This window comes from Gallus gallus, chromosome 7 (assembly GCF_016699485.2).
Source record: "Gallus gallus isolate bGalGal1 chromosome 7, bGalGal1.mat.broiler.GRCg7b, whole genome shotgun sequence".
In the NCBI taxonomy this organism is placed as follows: domain Eukaryota; kingdom Metazoa; phylum Chordata; class Aves; order Galliformes; family Phasianidae; genus Gallus; species Gallus gallus.
In genome coordinates, this window is record NC_052538.1 from 3,693,618 (window position 1) to 3,713,370 (window position 19,753).

At 43.4% G+C, this 19,753-nt stretch overlaps 1 protein-coding gene across 27 annotated transcripts in view; it reads right to left on the reverse strand.

The window, feature by feature from the left end:
• Positions 1-9,895: 9,895 nt before the first annotated feature.
• IKZF2 (IKAROS family zinc finger 2) overlaps positions 9,896-19,753 on the reverse strand; it is a 111,478-nt gene continuing 101,620 nt past the window's right edge. For all 27 annotated transcript variants that reach the window (XM_025152117.3, NM_001398138.1, NM_001398137.1 and 24 more), the window contains one exon: positions 9,896-19,454. In XM_025152117.3, coding sequence (XP_025007885.1) covers positions 18,730-19,454 — 725 coding nt within the window. In that variant the 3' untranslated portion in view covers positions 9,896-18,729. The remainder of the gene's footprint in view (positions 19,455-19,753) is intronic.

Here is a 19,753-nt window from a genome sequence, read left to right on the forward strand (position 1 = left end):
CTTCATGCCCTTGTGTCCATATGAGGGTGAAAAAACAAACACCACTGCCATTGCTGCTTTGAAATCCAACATAGCTGCAAAGCCCCAACAGACAACCCAACAGTTGTCACATGGGAAAGGGCATATGCTTCTACACAGGTGGGTGTCCTGATCAGAGGAGGAAATCCAGCTGTCCACTCACCTCCAAAGTCCAGGCTCAGCTTGGCAGGGTGTCTGGAGAGGCTGCTGCCTTCAGAGGAGGCTCCATCTCACTCCATGCTTTGGTACTTGGTATCTGTGCACTGCTGGATGGATTACAGCTGCAGTACAGGTGGACCTCTGTCACCCTTAAGGCAATCCTATAGATGACGCATCTATAAAACATCATAAACCCACCAAAGCCTTACAACGATGACATGAGGTTTAAAACCTTTAGAGTTCTTCAACAGAACTATTTAAACCAGATATTTGTAGCTCTCCTTGTCACCACCCCTGATACCAACCCGGTGGTGCCCAGGTGAGACAACACTGGTGCTCCAGCCCAGCTCACAAAAATAGGAGTCCAAGTCACACATGAGGCCTGTTATAGAGATGTTGACATGAGAGAAGTGTGGTGCCTCATGTCACACCTCAGGTGCATTTGTGGGCCAGAGGAAGAACGGCCATTCTATTGCCATTGGACAATTTCAGCCTCAGAAGCCCTTATGCAGCTACAAAACAAGAAGTTCCCATTCACTTCACGTAATTAAAAAACAACAACAACAACAAAAGACAAAACTATCTCCAAGTTTAACCAAATTCCCAACGTTTCAGCCCAAGTCCCAGCAGACTGCCTGGTGAGGAGGCCCACATACCGTCATAGGAATCGTCACACGTGTCCCACTTCCTCTGCTCTTCTCTGCTCACAAGATCTTTATCAGGAGAGATCGCTTATGCTGTGCTGTTTCCTCTTCTTGTCACAATCTCCTGCACAACAGGGATTTCTCAGAATTTTAATGCTTAATAATATATTTGACCTTTTCATTAGCCCTGCTTTTGGTTGGTTGCCACAATAGCTTCGTCTCTTTGGGTGGCACACATTGCAAGCCAGGTACAAACATGCAATTCACACGAGAAAATGCTGTAAAAACCAGGTTGAGGCACTCCACTGTTAGGTTTCAAAGAATTCAGGAGGCATTACGATGTGGAAAGCGATACCACCCTTTTTCAGAATAGAAATGGCACCAAGTATGTCAGAGATGACTAAGTTTCAAAGAAAATAAACACATATTTCTCAATTATTGGTAGACGTTCAGGAGTTAAATAAAACAGTGCTATCTGGCATTGCTGGGGACTGAGCTGTGATTGGTGCTGAGGCACAAGAAGCAGCATCACAAACGTTACCTGGTGCCAGGACACCACCACCTCTCACTTCACCTCTTTTGACAGCTCCTGAAAAATCTGCTCTAACAGCTTCTTTGCTTGCATCTCTGCTGCCTATTTTCATTCACTGCTATAATGCCCTTATCCAGGATAATCTGAATTTCTCTGACAGCAGTATTTCATGCATCAGTGTATTAAAATGCTTTCCTACAGCCTGCCTTCAGTTCTCTTTTGAAATAGATTTTAAGCTAGACTAGATTGAGATACATTTATTGATTCCGTTAGCATTGATTTATACTGATTCAGGTGCTTATTTGGGAGCAAATAAGGCGAATCAGTTTTATTTGGACTACTGCAGCTTCTCATATTAAACCCATTCCACTTGAGAGTGATTTCCTGGCTCTCCTTCCCTCACTTCTGCAGGGAGAGTCAGTCCTTTCTCCATTATTTTGACAAGGACAGCAGTGATGGTGACAACTATCTGATGACAATTGTCCAAATTAAACTTTTCTTATGGAAGACCCCTTCTGAGCCACACTTTGTCATCTCTGGTCACTTTCCACCACCTCTATTTTCCCTACAATTCGTGAACAAGCACAGGGTGTCCTTGGATCTGAGAAAAGTGCTGCTTTTGGTGGAAGTTTTGGTTAAAATTTACTTATGTGTGCTTCTCGGCTTGAGGTCACACATGAGCAAAGCCTCTGGGCAGTACCAAGATGCTCCAACACACCACAGCATAAAACTGCTTTGGGCTTTTTGAGTCGAGGTTCCTCAAACTCCATCCTTGTGGCCATTATTTTAGCACATTCTACTTCCCTGCATGCGCATACAGACCCCCAGGCCTTCTATACACTCAGGTGTACTTAAAAAAAAACCAAACATAAATAGGTGTAGACATGCATGACATTAGAGAAAATGTTAAATATTACGTATGGGATATACTAATCATATCGGTTTAAGGCGCAACTGTTGGGTTTGTTTTTCCCCTCTCCGTCCTCCCCCCAAAGGAAGCACCAGGTGAGCAGAAGAACTCTGGGTGGAGTAAGTAATTAGGCATGAATTAATTTTAAAGTGACAATGAATAGGGAGAACATGGGAGGTGACAAGCAAAAAGATCTGTGACACATGACTGCAACTCAATATGCCAGCACAGTGAAATCATGGCTCTGCAGTGGCTAAACAAAGCAGGTTTCATTCTCCCTCTTCATCCATGAATGAATACGTGGAAGAACATCTAAGATGACATGGTGAAATTCTCCCTGGGAAGCAGCGGGTGTGACGGTGACACTTCCTATGATTAGTGAAGTAAGGAAGGTAAATGCAAGAACGCGAAAGGCTTGGTGCAACATAAAGATGCCCATTAACCCATTTGTTTGCTTGTTTCACCATTTCCCAAAAGCAAAACCCGGTGACAGCCCTCACAACTGGATGTGCCCATGATTACACTGTCTTGGCAGCCAGCCCACCAGCCCCATAAGTCAGTTTCAAGAGGAAAGACAAAGCCCCTGCCTTAGTCCCACTTCATGACTGCATCTTCAACAGTTTGAGTTTCCAGGGCTGCCTTCCAGCAATCCACCCTGGATGCTCTGGAGCCCACAGTTCAGCCATCTCACTCACAACTGCCATCGTACCTCGCTTTGCCAGACCGTCCAGTGGCAGTGCATTACCAAGGTCAACCCTATCCTGCTGGTGTCTTCATTTGCACACAGATTCAGAGAGAAGAGTGTTTTCTGGGTAGTCCCCACCACAGTTTGTAGAACTAAGAACTACTACATAAAAATTAACAGTGAAATAGGAAACTGATTTCTCCTTAGCGTCACATGCTGTATCTCTCCAAGAAACTATCAGAATTAACACCAGCCAGCTCCAGCTGATAAAAAACATTTTGATAGATAATCATCCGCTAGGAAATGGCCTAAATGTACCAGCTTAATTCCAGAAAGATTAACAAATGCCTGTATTGGCTGTCCCTGACAGTGGGCTGAGTTCAAACTGGAAACCCAGAGGCAAGTATTTCACTGCCTTGATTACCTATATTCAGCCCTTATCTGTTTTTTTGAAGCTCAATAGGCAAGCAGTAGTAGATTGCTATGCTGGCTAAAATATTGATTTCATAGAAATTGCTTTGGATATGGGAAAGAGATAATGCAGTTATGATTTTCTTTCTTTTTCTTTTTTCTTTTTTTTTTTGCTATCATTATTATTTAACAGGCAAGGAAAGCAAGGTGGCAAGTGTCAGAGGGTTCAAAAAGTTATTTTGTCAGCAGATTCTAAACAAAAATTCATGAAATCCAATGGTGTATCAAACCCAGCCATATCAGCAATACATTCTTAGAGCTCCTTCCATAGATAATTTATCAGCTGATTAAGAATAGATATTTCTCTGCTAATTATGCAAGCGTGGAGAGCTTGAAAAGTTTTCCACATGAAAAGAAAGGGAATATTAATCACGAATCACCCCCACCCCTTGTCCTTACAGCTCTGCTTGGCACAAGAAGTGGGTCAGGAGAAGGGTTATGTTATGGCTGATGCTGCAAGACCAGAGATAAGCCATCAGGCAGTTAGAAGGGAAAGCATTTTATCTACAAGAACAGGCCTGACTTTTGTTCCATCTAGATAAGAACTAGAGCTTCTCTACATAGGAAAACAGCCCAAAATAGCTGTTGTGGAGTACCTCTGCCTACATAACTCCCCAGACAGATACACAGTGCTCTGCTCTGGGAACTTCTTGATCCAGTAGGGAAAAGGATGTGCCAAAGGGTGCAAGGCTCTGAGTGACAAATGGGAGGACGTCCATAGAGAGCTACACATTCACCCCCTTTGGCTCAGTTTGCAATAACTTTTTCTCAAAAAAGAAACCTGAGATAAGGGATTATGGCTCTGTGTAAGAAAAATGGGGCAAGCGACTGAAGACAGGATTGCACCAGAGGTCTTCCCCATCTAATTCAGCCCAGTGTAGACCTGCACAGGTCTGCCTGAAGTAGCAGTGGAAGTATCCCTGCTCGCAGCACAGGTGTCAAAGAAGTCCCAGCGGAGCAGCAACACATGGGGTGCAATGAAGTACATGGGCAGCACTGCCTTCCCCTCAGTTTGGCAGGAGAGGAGAGTCAGAGGCCACAAACCAATCAGCAATTTCGCATGAAGGTGAATGAGCTGGCTAGTGATGTTATCTTCAAAGCCATTCCTTCTTGAAGAGCTCCGAGTTCTCTTTTATAACTGACTCTACGCTGAGTCCTTCACCTTTCATCTGTTACATAAAGTCATCTCCCACAAAGCGGCAGCATCCTGCACACGGTGCATCACACCCACTGCAGCTTTTACATTTCCTTCCCAGAAGATATGACCAGGGCAGAAATGGTGTTTTATCCACACTGTTGTCGTCTAATCTCCTTCTGGAGAAAATAAAACCAATGCTCACATATTACGTGGATTGCAGCCTATCTACATACTGGAGAGTTTTCACTAGGAACTGCAAAACAGGGCATCATCCAGCTGCAGCAGTAGGGTCCCATTTAGGTCTGGTTTTGACCCAGATCGTTGAATATCTTATCAAACGATCTAACCAAAAATGGAGAAATAGAGCTGGTAACGTTGACAGACAAGACAGATCTGTGAGAACACGATAACGATGAGGATAAGCCCGTTATCCAAACCCACCCGGATCTGCTGGGTAGAGGGACGCATTTGACCGCCACGTGCTTCAGCACATCTCGGTGTCACATCAGATGCCAAAGAACCAGCAATGTAGGTCACATTCACAGGGACGAAGGTTGTCTTCTGAACAGCAGATATTCAGGCAGAGCTTAGAGGCGAACTGCACACAGGGTAAAAGGGCAGCATGCATTTGAAAACACTGATCTGCAAGTATTGAAAAGCCAGCCATTCATGGGAACATGAGAATGTATACTCCCATGGTTATACACCTCTGAGCATATCCATATAAACAGGTGAGTAAAAGGCTCAAGAAGCAGCAGGACGCGTTGGTGGGACAACCACCAGCACAATGCCTCTCAGCCTGGTATCTGTGCTTCAACAAATAAAGGAGACAGAACAGCAGTACAGAACCGTATTTGCACTTCTGAACATGAGAAGAAGCCTGGTTCCTTTTTATATGGGGATTATAAGAACTTTGGTGCTGGCTGGGACCTGTTTTTTACTTGGTGCTACTACACCACCTAGCTCTGAAGGACTTCTAAGAACAAACATGAGGCAAATAATCAATCAGTCCGGATTGATTGAAGCCTTGCTCTATTCTAGTGCCCGCTGACACTGGAATAAAGGGAAAGAAGTTGAACAAAAACAAAGACAGCATCTGACTGAAGCAATTCAGAGAGCTCCCAAGGAAAAGCACGTTACGTGCCTCTTCGTGGCAAAAAAAGCAGCAGTATGTAAGGCAGGCAATTGACTGATGCACTCACAGCTTGGGAAACACAGCCATTGCCCAAACTCTGCATGTTGGGGTATGCAGCACCTGGACCTGGGTGTGATGAAGAGCCAGAACCTCAGCACTCATCCAGCAGCAAGTGACATCTGCAGTGACCGCACTCCTGAAATCTACACCTGGAATTATCCATAAATGAGGCGTGGACTGAACTGACCACTACAAATCAAACTGTGCTACCACGGGTTGATGTGACCTCAGGATGGCCCATTTTGGTGGCTATCACGGATGTCCCCAGAACAGGACCTGTGTGTATAACAGCACGTGCACCCATGAGACGCGCCTGCAGACACGCGCAGCAAGGTGAAGTTTCTGCAGTACTTGGATTGTGGCAAAACTGCTCAGAGGGGCACTTCCACAGCACAAATGAGCTTAGCTGCAGTACGAGCAGATTGCAGCAGCCGGGAATCTGCTCCTGTACACCATGCACAGAGGGCAAGGAACGTGGCTTTGGAGAGCCAAAAAAGCCTTGGAGGTATTGCTGGGAGGAGGCTGTGATGCTGTGCTTTGGACACGTTTGCCCTGACTATCACGGACCTGAAGCAGCCTGATAGCTTCGCTGCAGCCCAATTACAGCCACAGAGCTCTCTTTTTTATCAATTATTCCCGTTCCTTCACTGTCATGAATCACGTTCAAAGGCAAATCTTTAAATTTTATTATTTTTTTCCCCTTTCTGATTTCATAGAGTCGGTTATCAGGAGACAGCCACTGGCAGGCTACCACAGGAGGTGGATCTGAAGAGGGAGGCCAGTCACATTTTGCAACGAGCTGATAAAAACAAATCAACCACAGAAACAAATTCCTCAGCTCATTTCAAAGAACAAGCAAAAAAAAAAAAGGCTTCAAGCGAGATCTCTTCTTTTTTTTTTCCCCCCCTCCCTCCTCCATCACATAGATTTCAGGGGCTGCTTTGAGTGCTTTATTTTAGCGAGGAATAAAAGTCACCGCTGCTGATAGATGGCACCGCTCTCTGCCCTGAAGACAGATCGATATTACAGATCACAAATAAAATAGTCAGAAGGATTGAAAACAGGATTTACAACTGAATAGCTACCACACCTACATGAAAATAATAATTTACATTCCTTACCACACCCTACAAACTACACATGGGCAGCGTGAAACAGGAAAAGTCACCAAAATAATGGGAAAGAGCAGCAAATTGCGTCCTGACATTATTTGAACTGATATGAAAACAGCTGAGGGGAGGGAAGTATTTCCTCTTGAAACCAAACAAAATAACCCAGAAGCCTTCAGGGGGTTTAGAGTTTCAGCCTTTCTTCCTGAGACGAGAATCCCCAAATCCACCCCTGTCTATGAAAAGCAGCCGCTTTCCATAGGGAACACCTTCACCAAGAAGCAATTTTCTGCTAAAAATCAGCTTTGACAGGGCAGCTTTGTCCCGACTCAGGTGCTGGGGGTGGCAGGAGCATCTGACGAGCACAGAAGTAGGATTGGGGTGTGCAGAGGCAGGTGATGGGGTTCGGACCCTAATCCTGCCTTGGGGGAAGGCTTCCCCCATCCCGGGAGCGACCCAGGCTGCAGGAACAGATCAGAAGGGAGAGAGGTTCACGATTCGTGTGGGAGTCTTGAATAATCTGTTCCTATTTTAATGTGAACACGGGTGGTAACATGGAATTACAGCACGTGGAGGCGGGCTGGCGCACATGGATTAATGAAAAATAATGAGATAATATGGAGAGTTTATATAGTCTCATTAGGAGGGCTGGATTCCTCCACCAACAGAAATCTCTGGGAAACGTTGTATTCTGGTACTTCATCCCTAATCTCTATGACAGGAATGAAGAGGACGCAAGCTATTTCATGAGCGTATTCACTCGAAAAGAGCTTTCATTCTTAGCCTTAATTTTTAAGCAACCAAAGTACTTACATGCTAATCCCTTCACCTCGTATTGCATCGTATCCAGGGGTAGCGTGGCTCCTGTAGTGCTCTGCTGTGAGAGAAGAATAAACACTGATAATTGCATGCTGGAAATTATGACGTGCTTACGTGATGCATCAGAAGAGACAGAAACGAGCACCGAAGGGCAAGAGGGTAAAGCCGAGTTTACTGAGGACTAACTGCATTAGGATTGACTAAAAAGAAAGAGAAAAATATCAAGCCCATTCAAAGTGCAACCCGAGCAAAATTTATTTTTAGCCCCTCAATTACTGTGAGTTTCATAATGCGATTTCAAGGGCCTTCCATTCCCACACACGAACACTATTGTGCTCGATGCTCCGCGGTGTCTTAGTGGGGAATGATTCATTGTAGGGCTGGGATTTAGCATTCAAGTGCAGAGATGGAGAAAGACGACTTTGATTCACTGCTTTCTAAAAACACAAATTTGCCCTCGGATGAAGCTTTAGTAATTTCTTGAAAGTACCGCATAGAACTGGAAATCTTAGAGCTAGGGAGGTGAATGCCAGGAACCAACACGTGACGTCTGTTCATGGGGAAAACCATTTTGATATTGGTAAAGCTGCAGGAGGCACTTGTCGGAAGGCGTTGCTCCCAGCCCACTATGGTTGTCACCGCCTTTTGGTGACAAGTTCTGATGTGCTGGGCAGGTAGGTCAGAAATATGTGGCTTACCTGGTTATTAGACTGATCCCTGAAGGGTGGTGCTGCAGTTCAGAAGGCCCACTGCAATTACATCATTAGATCCAGCAGAGAAGGCACAGAGAGAACTATCAAGTATTTTGAAACCAGTTGCCTCCCCTACCCCAAATTAAGGCGTGATGACAGCAGAATATGCAGACACTGGTTGATAATCAGGAAAGTGCTATTTTTCAATAGAGCAATGGCTTTTTCCAGCAAAAGTGCTGCAGGGAAAGGATTAGATGTGATTTCCTACTGCTTAAGTAGAGCCAAAATGGTGAGATTGACCTTGAAGGGTTGTTCTTGAGAAACGGGCAATGGCAAACACTCGTGTGACTTGCATCCACCTGTACACGTGAACAAGTGTGAACACTGGACCTCAATGACTGCCAGCAGATTTCTAAGACTCCATTCTTCCCTAGTAACACGAGGTCATGCACAGACTCTTACATGTGCAGACAAACGACTCATTAGCCCTCGTGATTACAGCTCATTCAGCTTCTGCCTATGGTACGTCCCCTTCTCTTCTCCAAACCTTACCCGAAGCATGTGCAGTCAAGGAAAAGATCTCCACCATACGCTCTAAGGGGTCAACCCAGCTTCACAGTGGCACAACCTGATCCCTATGCATCAAGTATTGGGACTGTCGAATTACTTGACTCTTGGGTCCTTCTGAAGCAAAACCAAGGAGCTGGCAATCCTGAGTGAAGGAAAACAAGGCCATTCCTCCGAGACAACATACATCAAGCAACTTAAAAGATTAGGTTTTATTCAGATGATACCTGAAGCATTTTCCCTTCTCATGTCAATGATGAACACTTTTATTACCAGGGAGAGGCTGGTTAATCTTTAACCAAGAATTTACAATTCTTAAAACAAATAAGCAAACTTTTATTCGGGAGAGGTGGGTTCCTTTTGCTCACTTGTTTGTTTTTTGTATCATGAATGCCACCAGATTGACAGCCGTGTTACGAAAGTAAGAATGAGCTGAGCAATGTGAACTGCCCAATAAATCCATACTCATAAGATGGCCCCTGGACACGGCACGGTGGAACTCAGCCAAAAACCCAAGCTGAGGGAAGGAGTCAGAGTAATTCCTTAAGTGATCTGAGCGTTATTCCAAACCGGTTGGACCTCAGGCCACTAACTCATTCCAAAAGCACGGCAGCCCAAGTGTCAGGTAAGTGATGCCACCACATCACAGAATAGCACCTGAGAGGCAACACTTGTCAAACTCGCGCTGAAAAACTTCACGCACTGAAGTTGATGGGAAGATCGTTAGCTTCAGTGCACATCAAAGAGGATCCTGGCCCCATTCCCCGGTCTCATAACCCATACTCATAACCCCAGCCCGTAACTCATTCAGCCTCTCCACTTAGCTAATAGGATTTGTTACCAGGTAAGAAACGTGATTCCTTCGAGGCGCAAAATTGCCATTCATGTCTCCTGCTGTGAGAAAGAAAAATGTATGCATACACCAATGCTTTCCAGAAAGCTTGAATGGAAAACCCTTTCATGTCAGAAGTTTATTTTTATTGGTAAAATATTAAATAATATACAGAATTAAAAACTGCACTTACACTTCTGAGAAGAAATAATTCTTGGACAAATTATATGCTTGTTCCTGAGATTCCCTACATTTATTCCAGTAGCTGTGCACTCAAGACAGTACAAACCTTTATAATATAATCCTTTTCACAAAGTATTACAAAGTTTCTGCAGCTTCTTTTTATTTATACACACATACAGACTCACACTCTCACGTGGCTGCACAACACTCACACATGTACAGAGCACACACATACGGACGTGGAACCATATGTATGCATGTAGACTAAGGTGGAAAATAAAATCAAAATAAGTCCCATAGTTCAGTCTACAGCGGCGAAACTCCTTAGCAGAGGGATATGGGTTTACATTGGGGTTGCTCACATGCACCACTGCAACTGTGACCATTTCTGAACTCCTTTACAAGAGCACGATGTTCCACTTTCCTTGGAAAGCAGTGGGGCAAATCCCAGTGCGTTCACTGGGTTTGGGAGTAAATTCTGATTTTAATTTGTTTTTTCTTTTTCTTTTTAGATTCCTCTACTTGAGCTCAGAACAACAAAACTACAAATCCTGACCTGGGAGGAACCAGGACCAACATGGAATTCGGCACCTGAGTGGGCAGAGAGCAGCTCCACATGTCACAGAAGATGCTGTGACAAATGGGTCAAGATCTGAAATTACGTTCCCAAGATCTGGTGCGCTTTGCTACCACCCCACTGCTCCAAGTGCGGTCCCTGTTGGAGGGGGAACCTATACAGCCTACAGCAGATTACCAGAATTTGGCCCTAAAAGCGTGAACCCGTGGGCAGTCACCCACAGAATGCACTTTTCTTCTTCAACTCAGACAGCCGAGTCTGGGGAAACGTTTTGGCAATCCGTCAGAACAAGATATGGTCTCCTCACCTTTGTTATTATTAAAAAGGAATATCTTAAATACAAATTCAAGAGACAAAAGTGGCTCCTGTGCATGCGCAGCAACTGCCTTTCCAAGAATCTCAATGGGGTTGTCCTCTTTTGTTATGTACCTAAATACATATTTACAGAACGGCGGTTTCAGTCTACCGAGGGAGGGGAGGGGGGAAAAAGGCATTAAAAATACGCTATATATAAATATGTATAATATGTAAAACAAGTCCCATCTAAACATATATAAGACAAGGACAACTGTAAAGAAGCTTTTCTGGTCTCTCAGGTAGATAAAGGACACAAGTCCTGTAATTCTTAGGCAGGCAAATCTCTCCCATTAGAGCAAATGGAAGCTTTGCCCTAGCTAAGAGCTTAGGCCTAATCCAAAATCCACCATCAAACTCAACGAGAGTCTCCACTGAGTGGGTTTTGGATCGGACCAAGTGATCTTTTTATTTTCTGTTATTTTTCCATAAACATCAATATTAAGTGCTTTCTTTCTTTCTTTTTTTCTTTTTTTCTTTTTTAAGAGGAAGAAAAGAAAGCTGCAATTAGAAAAGGAAGGAAGAGGTAAGAACATACTTGTCCTCAGTTCAGACCACTGGATGTGTTTCAGTGCTGAATACAAGCCGGAGTTAAGGGCTGGGCTTCGGTCTTAACCTACAGCTTCTCACTTTTTGTCAGCCAAAATCCGAATTTACGTAGTTACTCAAAACTTATCTTTCAATGTATTTAAGATAGAGCATTTTGCTCCACTGATTTGTGTTGACTGAGGAAAGGAAAAGGAAACCATAGTACATTAATAAGACATCAGGGGAAGTATTGCACTTGAACCGAAAAATACCCCTAAAAGGTGGTTTTCTTTGTGATTTTCTTTTTAAGCTAATACAAGCAAACCATCCGTGTCTGCAATGAGCATTTTTAGAAAGCAAGACCCAAGAATGAAGCATAAGAAGGAAATCTGGGGTTGGTAACCCCCACCCTGGCATACAACAGTAGTAAAACTTTTAAAGCATTTTCTTCCAACAGGAAAAAAAAAAAAAATTATATGACTTTTTACTTTACAATGTTAAATCTTTCTAAACATTTGCATTAAAAGTTTCCAGTTTCTCATAAAAAGATATACATTTTAGGAAAAAAAATAAACCAGAAAATAAAACCAACTAAAAAGGAAGGCAAATATACAGTATTATAATTACATCACTGCAAAGTCACCTCTGAAGGTACCCTAGGTCTTTAAAGTGTTACAAAGAGTACGTACCTTAATATCTTTTCTCAATTCAACTATGTTTTTTTCTTTTTCCTGTTTTTAATATAAAACTACACTTGAGTACAAAAATATGTAAACAGACTGTACAGCCAATGAACAAAAAAACACACACACACACACACACAAAAAAAAAAAACCCTAGACAGCCCCAAGCTACAGGAGATAAGAGCAGGCCCAGACTTAAAGCTAAGAGAAGGAAAAGGGGGAGAAAGAGAAAACAACTGAAAACCGAAGGAAAATGCTGCATGACGGTGGAAGGGAACAAGTTCAAGCTCTGAGAACGCTTGACAATTAGTCAAAAGAATCGATCACAGTTTCAGAATCTGAACTACAATGAAAAAAAACAACCAAAAGTCCTTCCCTTGTTACAGCGTGCTCAGAAGCGAACATCCATTTCCAGTAAGCAATGTCAAATCCCAGTAAGTGCATAGTCGGGGATTCAGTGACCTCTACCCCTTCAAGAAGCTTTTCTTATTCCACGTCACTTGAGGTAAAGCTAAATGGCCCAATTTACTGCAAACTGGCCTCTTTGTGCCAATAATGGCATCACGCTCTCCCCTCTGCCTCGCGGGAGGCTCCCATATTTCACGCCAATGGACAACGTGGACTGCAGGCTGCCAGCAGGCAGGGACTGCTGGGCAGAAAGGATTAAGGCTGCTACAGACACACCTGTGGATTCGCCTTCAGCACAGAACCCTGCTGTTGGGTGCTGCCGACCAAGAGCTGGTGGAAATTGCTGCGCTGTACCACTCAGCAAGGAAAGCCCTAATCTAACACATTAAGCACAGGGTTAACTGTAAAGCTTTTTTTTTCTTTTTTTCTTTTTTCTTTTTTTTTTTAACTGCAAATAATATTAGGATGGTCACTGGTGCCCACAGAACAGTAAGTCTCATGATGTAAAGGAAAGGGATGCCGCAGCAGGAGAGCATGGGCAGTTGTACTCCCAATTAGGGATCCACGTGAGCAGGGCAGTAACCATCTTTCTGAGGGCTGGAAGTGAAATGAAGTAACTGGGAATGCTGCACGAGCCTAAAACAGGAAACTGGCAACGCTCTCCCTGGCTGATCCTTCAGCCCTTTTCTTAATGGGATAAAGGAGAATACTGTAGCTACAGAGCAAATTCTGCCTCTTCATTCCCTAATTCCTTATCCATCCTCCCACCATGATGGTCAGCCCCAGCAGACTTGTGCCGAGGAGCTGGCACTAGACTCAACCTATGCCACCACAACTCAGATGCTGCAGGTAAAATAACCAGGTCCGAAACCAGGTCACCAGCCCGCCAGGAAAGCACCAAAACAATTCTGCACTTCTCACCCAAGTACACCAGCTCATAAACCCATACAGAAGGGAGCGAGCTCCTCCTGGCCTCCAACACACCACTTCCATAGCATCACCCAGATGGGTTTCTCCTTGCTCTGTTCCAACAACTGGGGTGGCACTGGCATCATGGTCACATCTTCCAACGCTGAGTTGGTTGGGACCAGCCCCATAGACCGGTTCCAGATGCATGCTGGATGCACCTGGCCGGGATGACTGCAGCTCTTCCCACTCCTACAGCCTCTTCCTGCATACCTCACAGCTAAACACTAGCACAGCTCCCTCCCGACCAGCTGCCAAAAGGGCACGGGGGTCTGGGATCCGCCTTGCCCGTGGTACGAGAAGGGGTTTTACTTTGGGTTGGCTCTTGTCATGCATTCTGAAAGGGCAGGGCAAGATATCATGAATAACATCATGAACTTTCAAAATGCGTTTTAAAAAGGCACGTTGACAATAAAGCATATATCTAATTATACAATACCATATATATAAATATACTTTCTCAACATCTCCTACTGCTCTAGACCGCAAGTCATTACTGCCACCTATTTTTGTTTTTAAAGGATACTAAGCCAAGCAAAGATGCACGTTTCTAGCATCAAAGTCAATTTCATCACACTCCTCCTAAAATTCCCTCCTTGAGTTTAGTTGATTCAGGTAACAGTGCATCCTCCCTTATCCCTCCTTATTACATTATAATGCACAGCAAGAGTTAAGTAAAAGGAATATTACCTCGTGAGGGAACTGCATTAGCACTGCTCCTGTCCTTGGCTGAAGTAAGCACCTTTCCCTACATTGTCTCCAAAGCTTTTCTCTGGAGGAAGGACTGTTCTCTGTCATCTTTCACAACGCGTTCTCAAATAAGAAAAAAAAAAAAAACAAAACAACAGTTCAGGGTCTAGACAATGTAATAATATCCTACTGAAGGCCAGTTTTGAAGGGTTGGGTTGGATTCATGGCCTTCCTCTTCTTTCTGACAGCCCCAGTTTAGGACTACCCTTGTAAACAGAAAGAAAAGTGGGGAATTCTTTAACAATAGAGAATTTCTTCGCTGATAAGTAAATATACATTATTTCCACATGGCTACTTGTGAGCTGTCCCCTCAGACTGCAGAAATTACTACTACTATTTAAAAAAAAAAAAAAAGCCAGTTTACACATTCAGATTCTCTTTCTAATCCGGACCAATAGTGGTTAATGCTCAGATACCTCTCTCATCAGTTCATAGATGGAAGCACTTTTTAAGGAGAATAAAATTATTCTAATCTCATAAGTTACTGAGTAAAGAGCTGGCTTTGCTAAAAAACGCTATATATTTTGATGTGCACTCCTAACTGACTGCAAAGAAGGGTGGCTGTAAAATCCATTGGCTGTAACAGCAGATATATAGATAATGCCCTTTGCTCCAGGAATATGGATCACATCAAGAGCACAATAAGCAGCCATGCTTCTATGTGAATTAATAGGCTTGTGCTACTGTAAATTGAGTCACAATCTTGCCATTTTGGATGTAAAAAGAAGTGAAAGGGTTTATTGGCAGGGATGTTTGCAGAAATGGCTTTTTTTTTTTTTAATATAATGAAAATGAGGAATGTTCAGGAAGCCAATTCTGAATTTGCAAATGCATGTTTTTAACTGGAAACCTGATTCCAAGAATTTCAAGAGAGTCCAATAAAAATCAGCCAGGTTCGATTTCAAATGCCAAATACTTAGAACAATTGGATTTGCAGGCCAAGGATTATCTACTGAAATTCCTAGTATGCTCTGAATGACTAATGAATTTGACAAAACTCAACAGCTTTTCTTGGAAAAGCTTGCATGCTTCCACACAGGGGCAAAATGACTTATATAAAAACTCTCCATTAGTTTTCCCTAGGCCATATAGGCATCTGCTTTTGAGGAACCAGGGATTGCTCCTTTCTCTCAACAGTAATGCCAAGTGGGAACTGAACACTAAAACAAACACTAGTCCAAAACTCTGTTCAAAACTCAAATTGGAATTTAATCTGTTTTTTTCCCTATTTCTCTGATGAAAAAGTTCACTGTGCCTTCAGAAAAGGACACTGATAATAGAAATTAATGCAATCACTCATCTTCTTGCTCTCCAAAAAATGAAGGTTTTGGAAGGCAGCTTTAACAGTGTGTCCCCTTCCTCGTTCTCTGCTTCTGTGGTATCAATACACAGTAATTCTCCCATCCAATTCTTGCATGCTGACACTGGAATCAGGAGTTGGGCTTGACTGAAGCCAGCTACAACACCACTGCGTCTCCCTCTCTGATCACTGACGCACCTATAAGATATACACTGCAGGAGGTATTGATGAACCATCAGCAAGTGAAAGAGCACTCTAACAAGCTGTGGATATAATTGCAAACAACTTAGTTGTGGATACCCAAACGATGCTCTGCCTTTCCCCAATCCCTGTGCTTTCCCAAGCACAGGCACGATTCTTTTTTAACACTTGTTCCCTAGTGCTAACTGAAAAATCCAAAGCCCACGTTCTTCCCACTGACCAGAGGGGAGAAAGGACTGTTATATCTCCCACACATGGAAAATGATACTCAGCCACCCTTCTTTTTGTATAGATGAGTCTTTTCAGAGCCCCAGGCAAGCCCAGTGACTTTCAGCACCCTTCCCTTTACACATCGCTCCTAAATACCCTTTGCTGCCCAAGCAGAAATAACAGCTGCCTCCCCCAACCCTTTGTGACATGCGGTAAAAGCAACTCCCTTCTTCTGGACTTCCAAACACCTGATGATGCAGAGCACAGCTCCTAAGCCATCTTCTGTTGCTCCGGGGAATCAGCCATACAGCATCTCTTTTTTCTCCTGCACAAACTCGTTTGATTGCACCAAGCATAAGAGAATGAGCACGGCCTGGAGGACGACAGCAACTTTCTCTATGTTAGAATAAGGAAAGAAGGAGGAGGAGGAGGAACCCAACGGCATTAAGAACAATGTTGGGAATAGGTCTTTAAATTTGTCTCTCCAAAGCCCGTATATTCCCAGCCTTGATAGCTCTCGCATTACACCAGATGACATTTCTTTCCATATTGTATTATAATTAATAGGCTACTGCAAGACTTTACCAGCTCCTACTTAATAGCATTTCAGTGCTGGGAAGCAGTCATCAGGTAATCTGGCCATGATCTACTGTATCCTTTCTAAACACAGGTTCTGGCTGCCAAGAATGTCACCATAAAAAGATTTCAATCGATACCACTCAGCTCCTACTTTCAAATGCTCCAGGTCTAGGAAGAGAAAGAAAAAAAAACCCAACAAAACAGTACCCTCCAAACAAAGAGTAAACTGGCACGTGTATGGCGTACACAGATTGAAGTGAGCAGATGGGAACTCATTATGGCCTGATCTTGCTCCCTCTCTCTTATACTTTAGTTACTTTATATTTTGGAGAAGGTCTCACTGAGCGCATGGAGACCACTCGCATGGAGGGGGTTAAACTCATGCAGTTCTTTCTATTCTCAAGCTGTGCTCTTGTTGCACAACAACAACATTTCAATTGTGATTGGTACAAACAGTTGGGTTTCAATGGCAATCTGTCACATAGGTTTAAGCCCAGTTTTTAACTGATGCAACCTGCAAGTTGGGTGGTTGCTGGCTTTGTTACTTTTGAGGAGAGAAACAAAGGAAACAAAACACGCTGGTGTGCTGGCTTTTTTTGGTTGCTGTTGTCCAGCCTGTAGCTCAAGGAATAGTGATGGAGTTTGTTTCATTTGTGTTCTCTACAGTGAAATAAATAAATTATGACTAGAAATGAAATTTGAATTGAAATCAAAGCACAGCACCTCCACGTATCAATTGCTGAAGGTGCAGAGAAGGTCATACGCGATCTGTGTGTTTGCAGAGCCGCTGGGCTCTCCAAGAGCAAAGGCCGTTCAGTAAAACCTGCGCTTTTACTCCTAAATTAAAGGACAGTGGATGACATGAAAACAAAAGGAAGTCACTGGTTCAGCAAATAAGATGTCATCTAGAGAAAAAATGATCCAGACTCAGATTCTGATGTGGCTGAAGTAGTTGGGGTAGTTCCATTAAATTCAGTGGAGCTAAGAGGATTAATGCTGGCCGATGATCCGGCCCCAGGTTCTTTCTCAGCTGCCAGTATTAGTTTAGGCTGTTGCCTAGAGGTTAACACTGTGATAATAGAACGAGAAAGTATTTATATAGGTGCCTATAGATATATAATTATATTTAATGAACACTTTGCTAGTAGTACTTTTGTTATTTTCAACTCTGTCATTTTAAAATAAAACTATTTTAGAAGAGCAGCAGAACCTCTTGAGTAAACTACAGACTCTCACCCACTCCTAGGCCACTTACGGTCCCAGAAGCAAGTTTAAACATTATTTGTAAATTAGACTTTTTTTAAACCATAGGGTGTAACTAAATAATTAAGGCTCCCAAGGGTCTCTAAGAAGCCAGTGAGTCAACACATAGGCATGGAGTAACAGCAAATCAACGAGTCTAAAAAAGGTGCTTCATAAGTTAAGGAAAATAAAAATGCAGAGCCTCAGACTTACCACAGAAGGCCCTCCGACTTATGAAACTAAACTGCTGTTATGTAGTACAGTGTTAAGACTTACGTTTCTTTTTTTTTTCTTCTTTTTTTTTTTTTTCCTTTTTTTTTTTTTTTCTTTACCTTCTAGAGGGGCAATACACACTGCGTCCAGGAAAAAAGCTCACCCTAGAAAGTAATTTTGAAAGGAGTGATGACTTTGATTGATGCTCCTAAGTCCCTAAGCGGTTTTGCTTTAAAAATAATTGTTCGTTCTGCAAAAGAAGGACTTCCAGCCGCTGAAACCCCACAGCATATCTGCACATATGAAAAAAGGCTCTCCTCTGAAATGTTTCTATTTGTCTGAAATTATACAAGAGTGGCAACTTGTCAAGATTTTAACGCACCTAGCAGGGTTGAGCAACATTCCAAAACAGGACATGATATACAGCTGAGACAGAAACAGACTGCCTTTCAGCTCCCACAAAAAACACATCAGGTCACTCCCCAACAACTGACAGCAACAACAACCCCCCCCCCCCTTTTACCCTTCCCCTTCCTTCTTTCCATTCTTAAGCCGGGCAGAGCAAATGAAATTGAGTCCACCAAAAAAAAAAAAAAAAAAAAATAAGGTTAACAATAATATTAATTAAACAACGGCAACAACAACAACAGCAACAACAACAACAAAACAGGCGTATCAATGTCTGAGGAAAAAGTGGGACTGTAAGTGCAGTATTTCTTCATGTGCAGTTCTACTTCATAAGAGTCCCCTTTGGATGAGAAGGCCTAGTGGAATGTGTGCTCCCCTCGAACAATGTGCGATGAGAACTCATAGCGGTCCTGGCTTCGGTAGCCACAGATGTTGCACTCCAGCGGGTCCCGGTAGCCGTGGCAGCCCATGTGGATGGTGTACATGACGTGGTCCAGGAAGAGAACGCGACAGTGCTCACACTTGAAAGCCCTGATCTGCTCCCCTTCTCCATTGATGACCTTGTAGATATCCTTTAAAGAGCCCTTAGAAGCTTTTGTGGCATCCAAAGCCTTGGCATCCTCCTTCATATAAGCCGGGCTTGGCTTCCTCTTGGGGTTTAAGGCAGAGTTTCCTTGGTAGGACTGGCGGTCTTCGTGGCTGCTCTCTGAGTCAGTAGAATCCAGGCAGCTATTGCTGGGGGAGCCCTCTCTATCTTGGGTTCGACTCTTTGGTCTGATGAGGGAGATCGGGCCATCCATGTTGTTCTCGTGACTGTCAGCTGTTTCCCTGCTAATGGGCCTTTCTATCCTGTTAGGATGATAGACCTGAGCATAAGGTGAGCTGCTGACTGGAGCCACCTCTGCAATTGTGCTTGGTGTGTGCTGCATCAGGGGGTGAAGTGAGTCAGCTCCAAGGTAGGCGATTGCATTGTGGATGGCTTGGTCCATCATTTGAGACTGTATCAGCTCAGACTCTTTCTCATAGGATAGGTTCATATCAAAGTGAATATCTGGATAGCCAAGTCTCATGAGCTTTTCACCTAAGGGACAAGAGGAAATGAATGAGAAAAATCCATGCAGTCACTCCAAGGTTTCACTGTAAAAGGGATGAAGCAGGACAGAAAATCTCAGCTTGAAGCGAAATGCACTCCAGAGTCCAAAGCTGGCCACAGAATGAAGCAAATAATGTGAGCACCTGACATCTTCTGTTGAAGGTAAAGTACTTCTGCTGCTCATCCCCTTAATAAAGAAATACCTACCCGCAATTGGAACTGAAAAAAAAGAAAAAAAGAAAAAAAAAGCCCTGCATCTGTTTAGGCAGGAAAACATAAAAGATAAA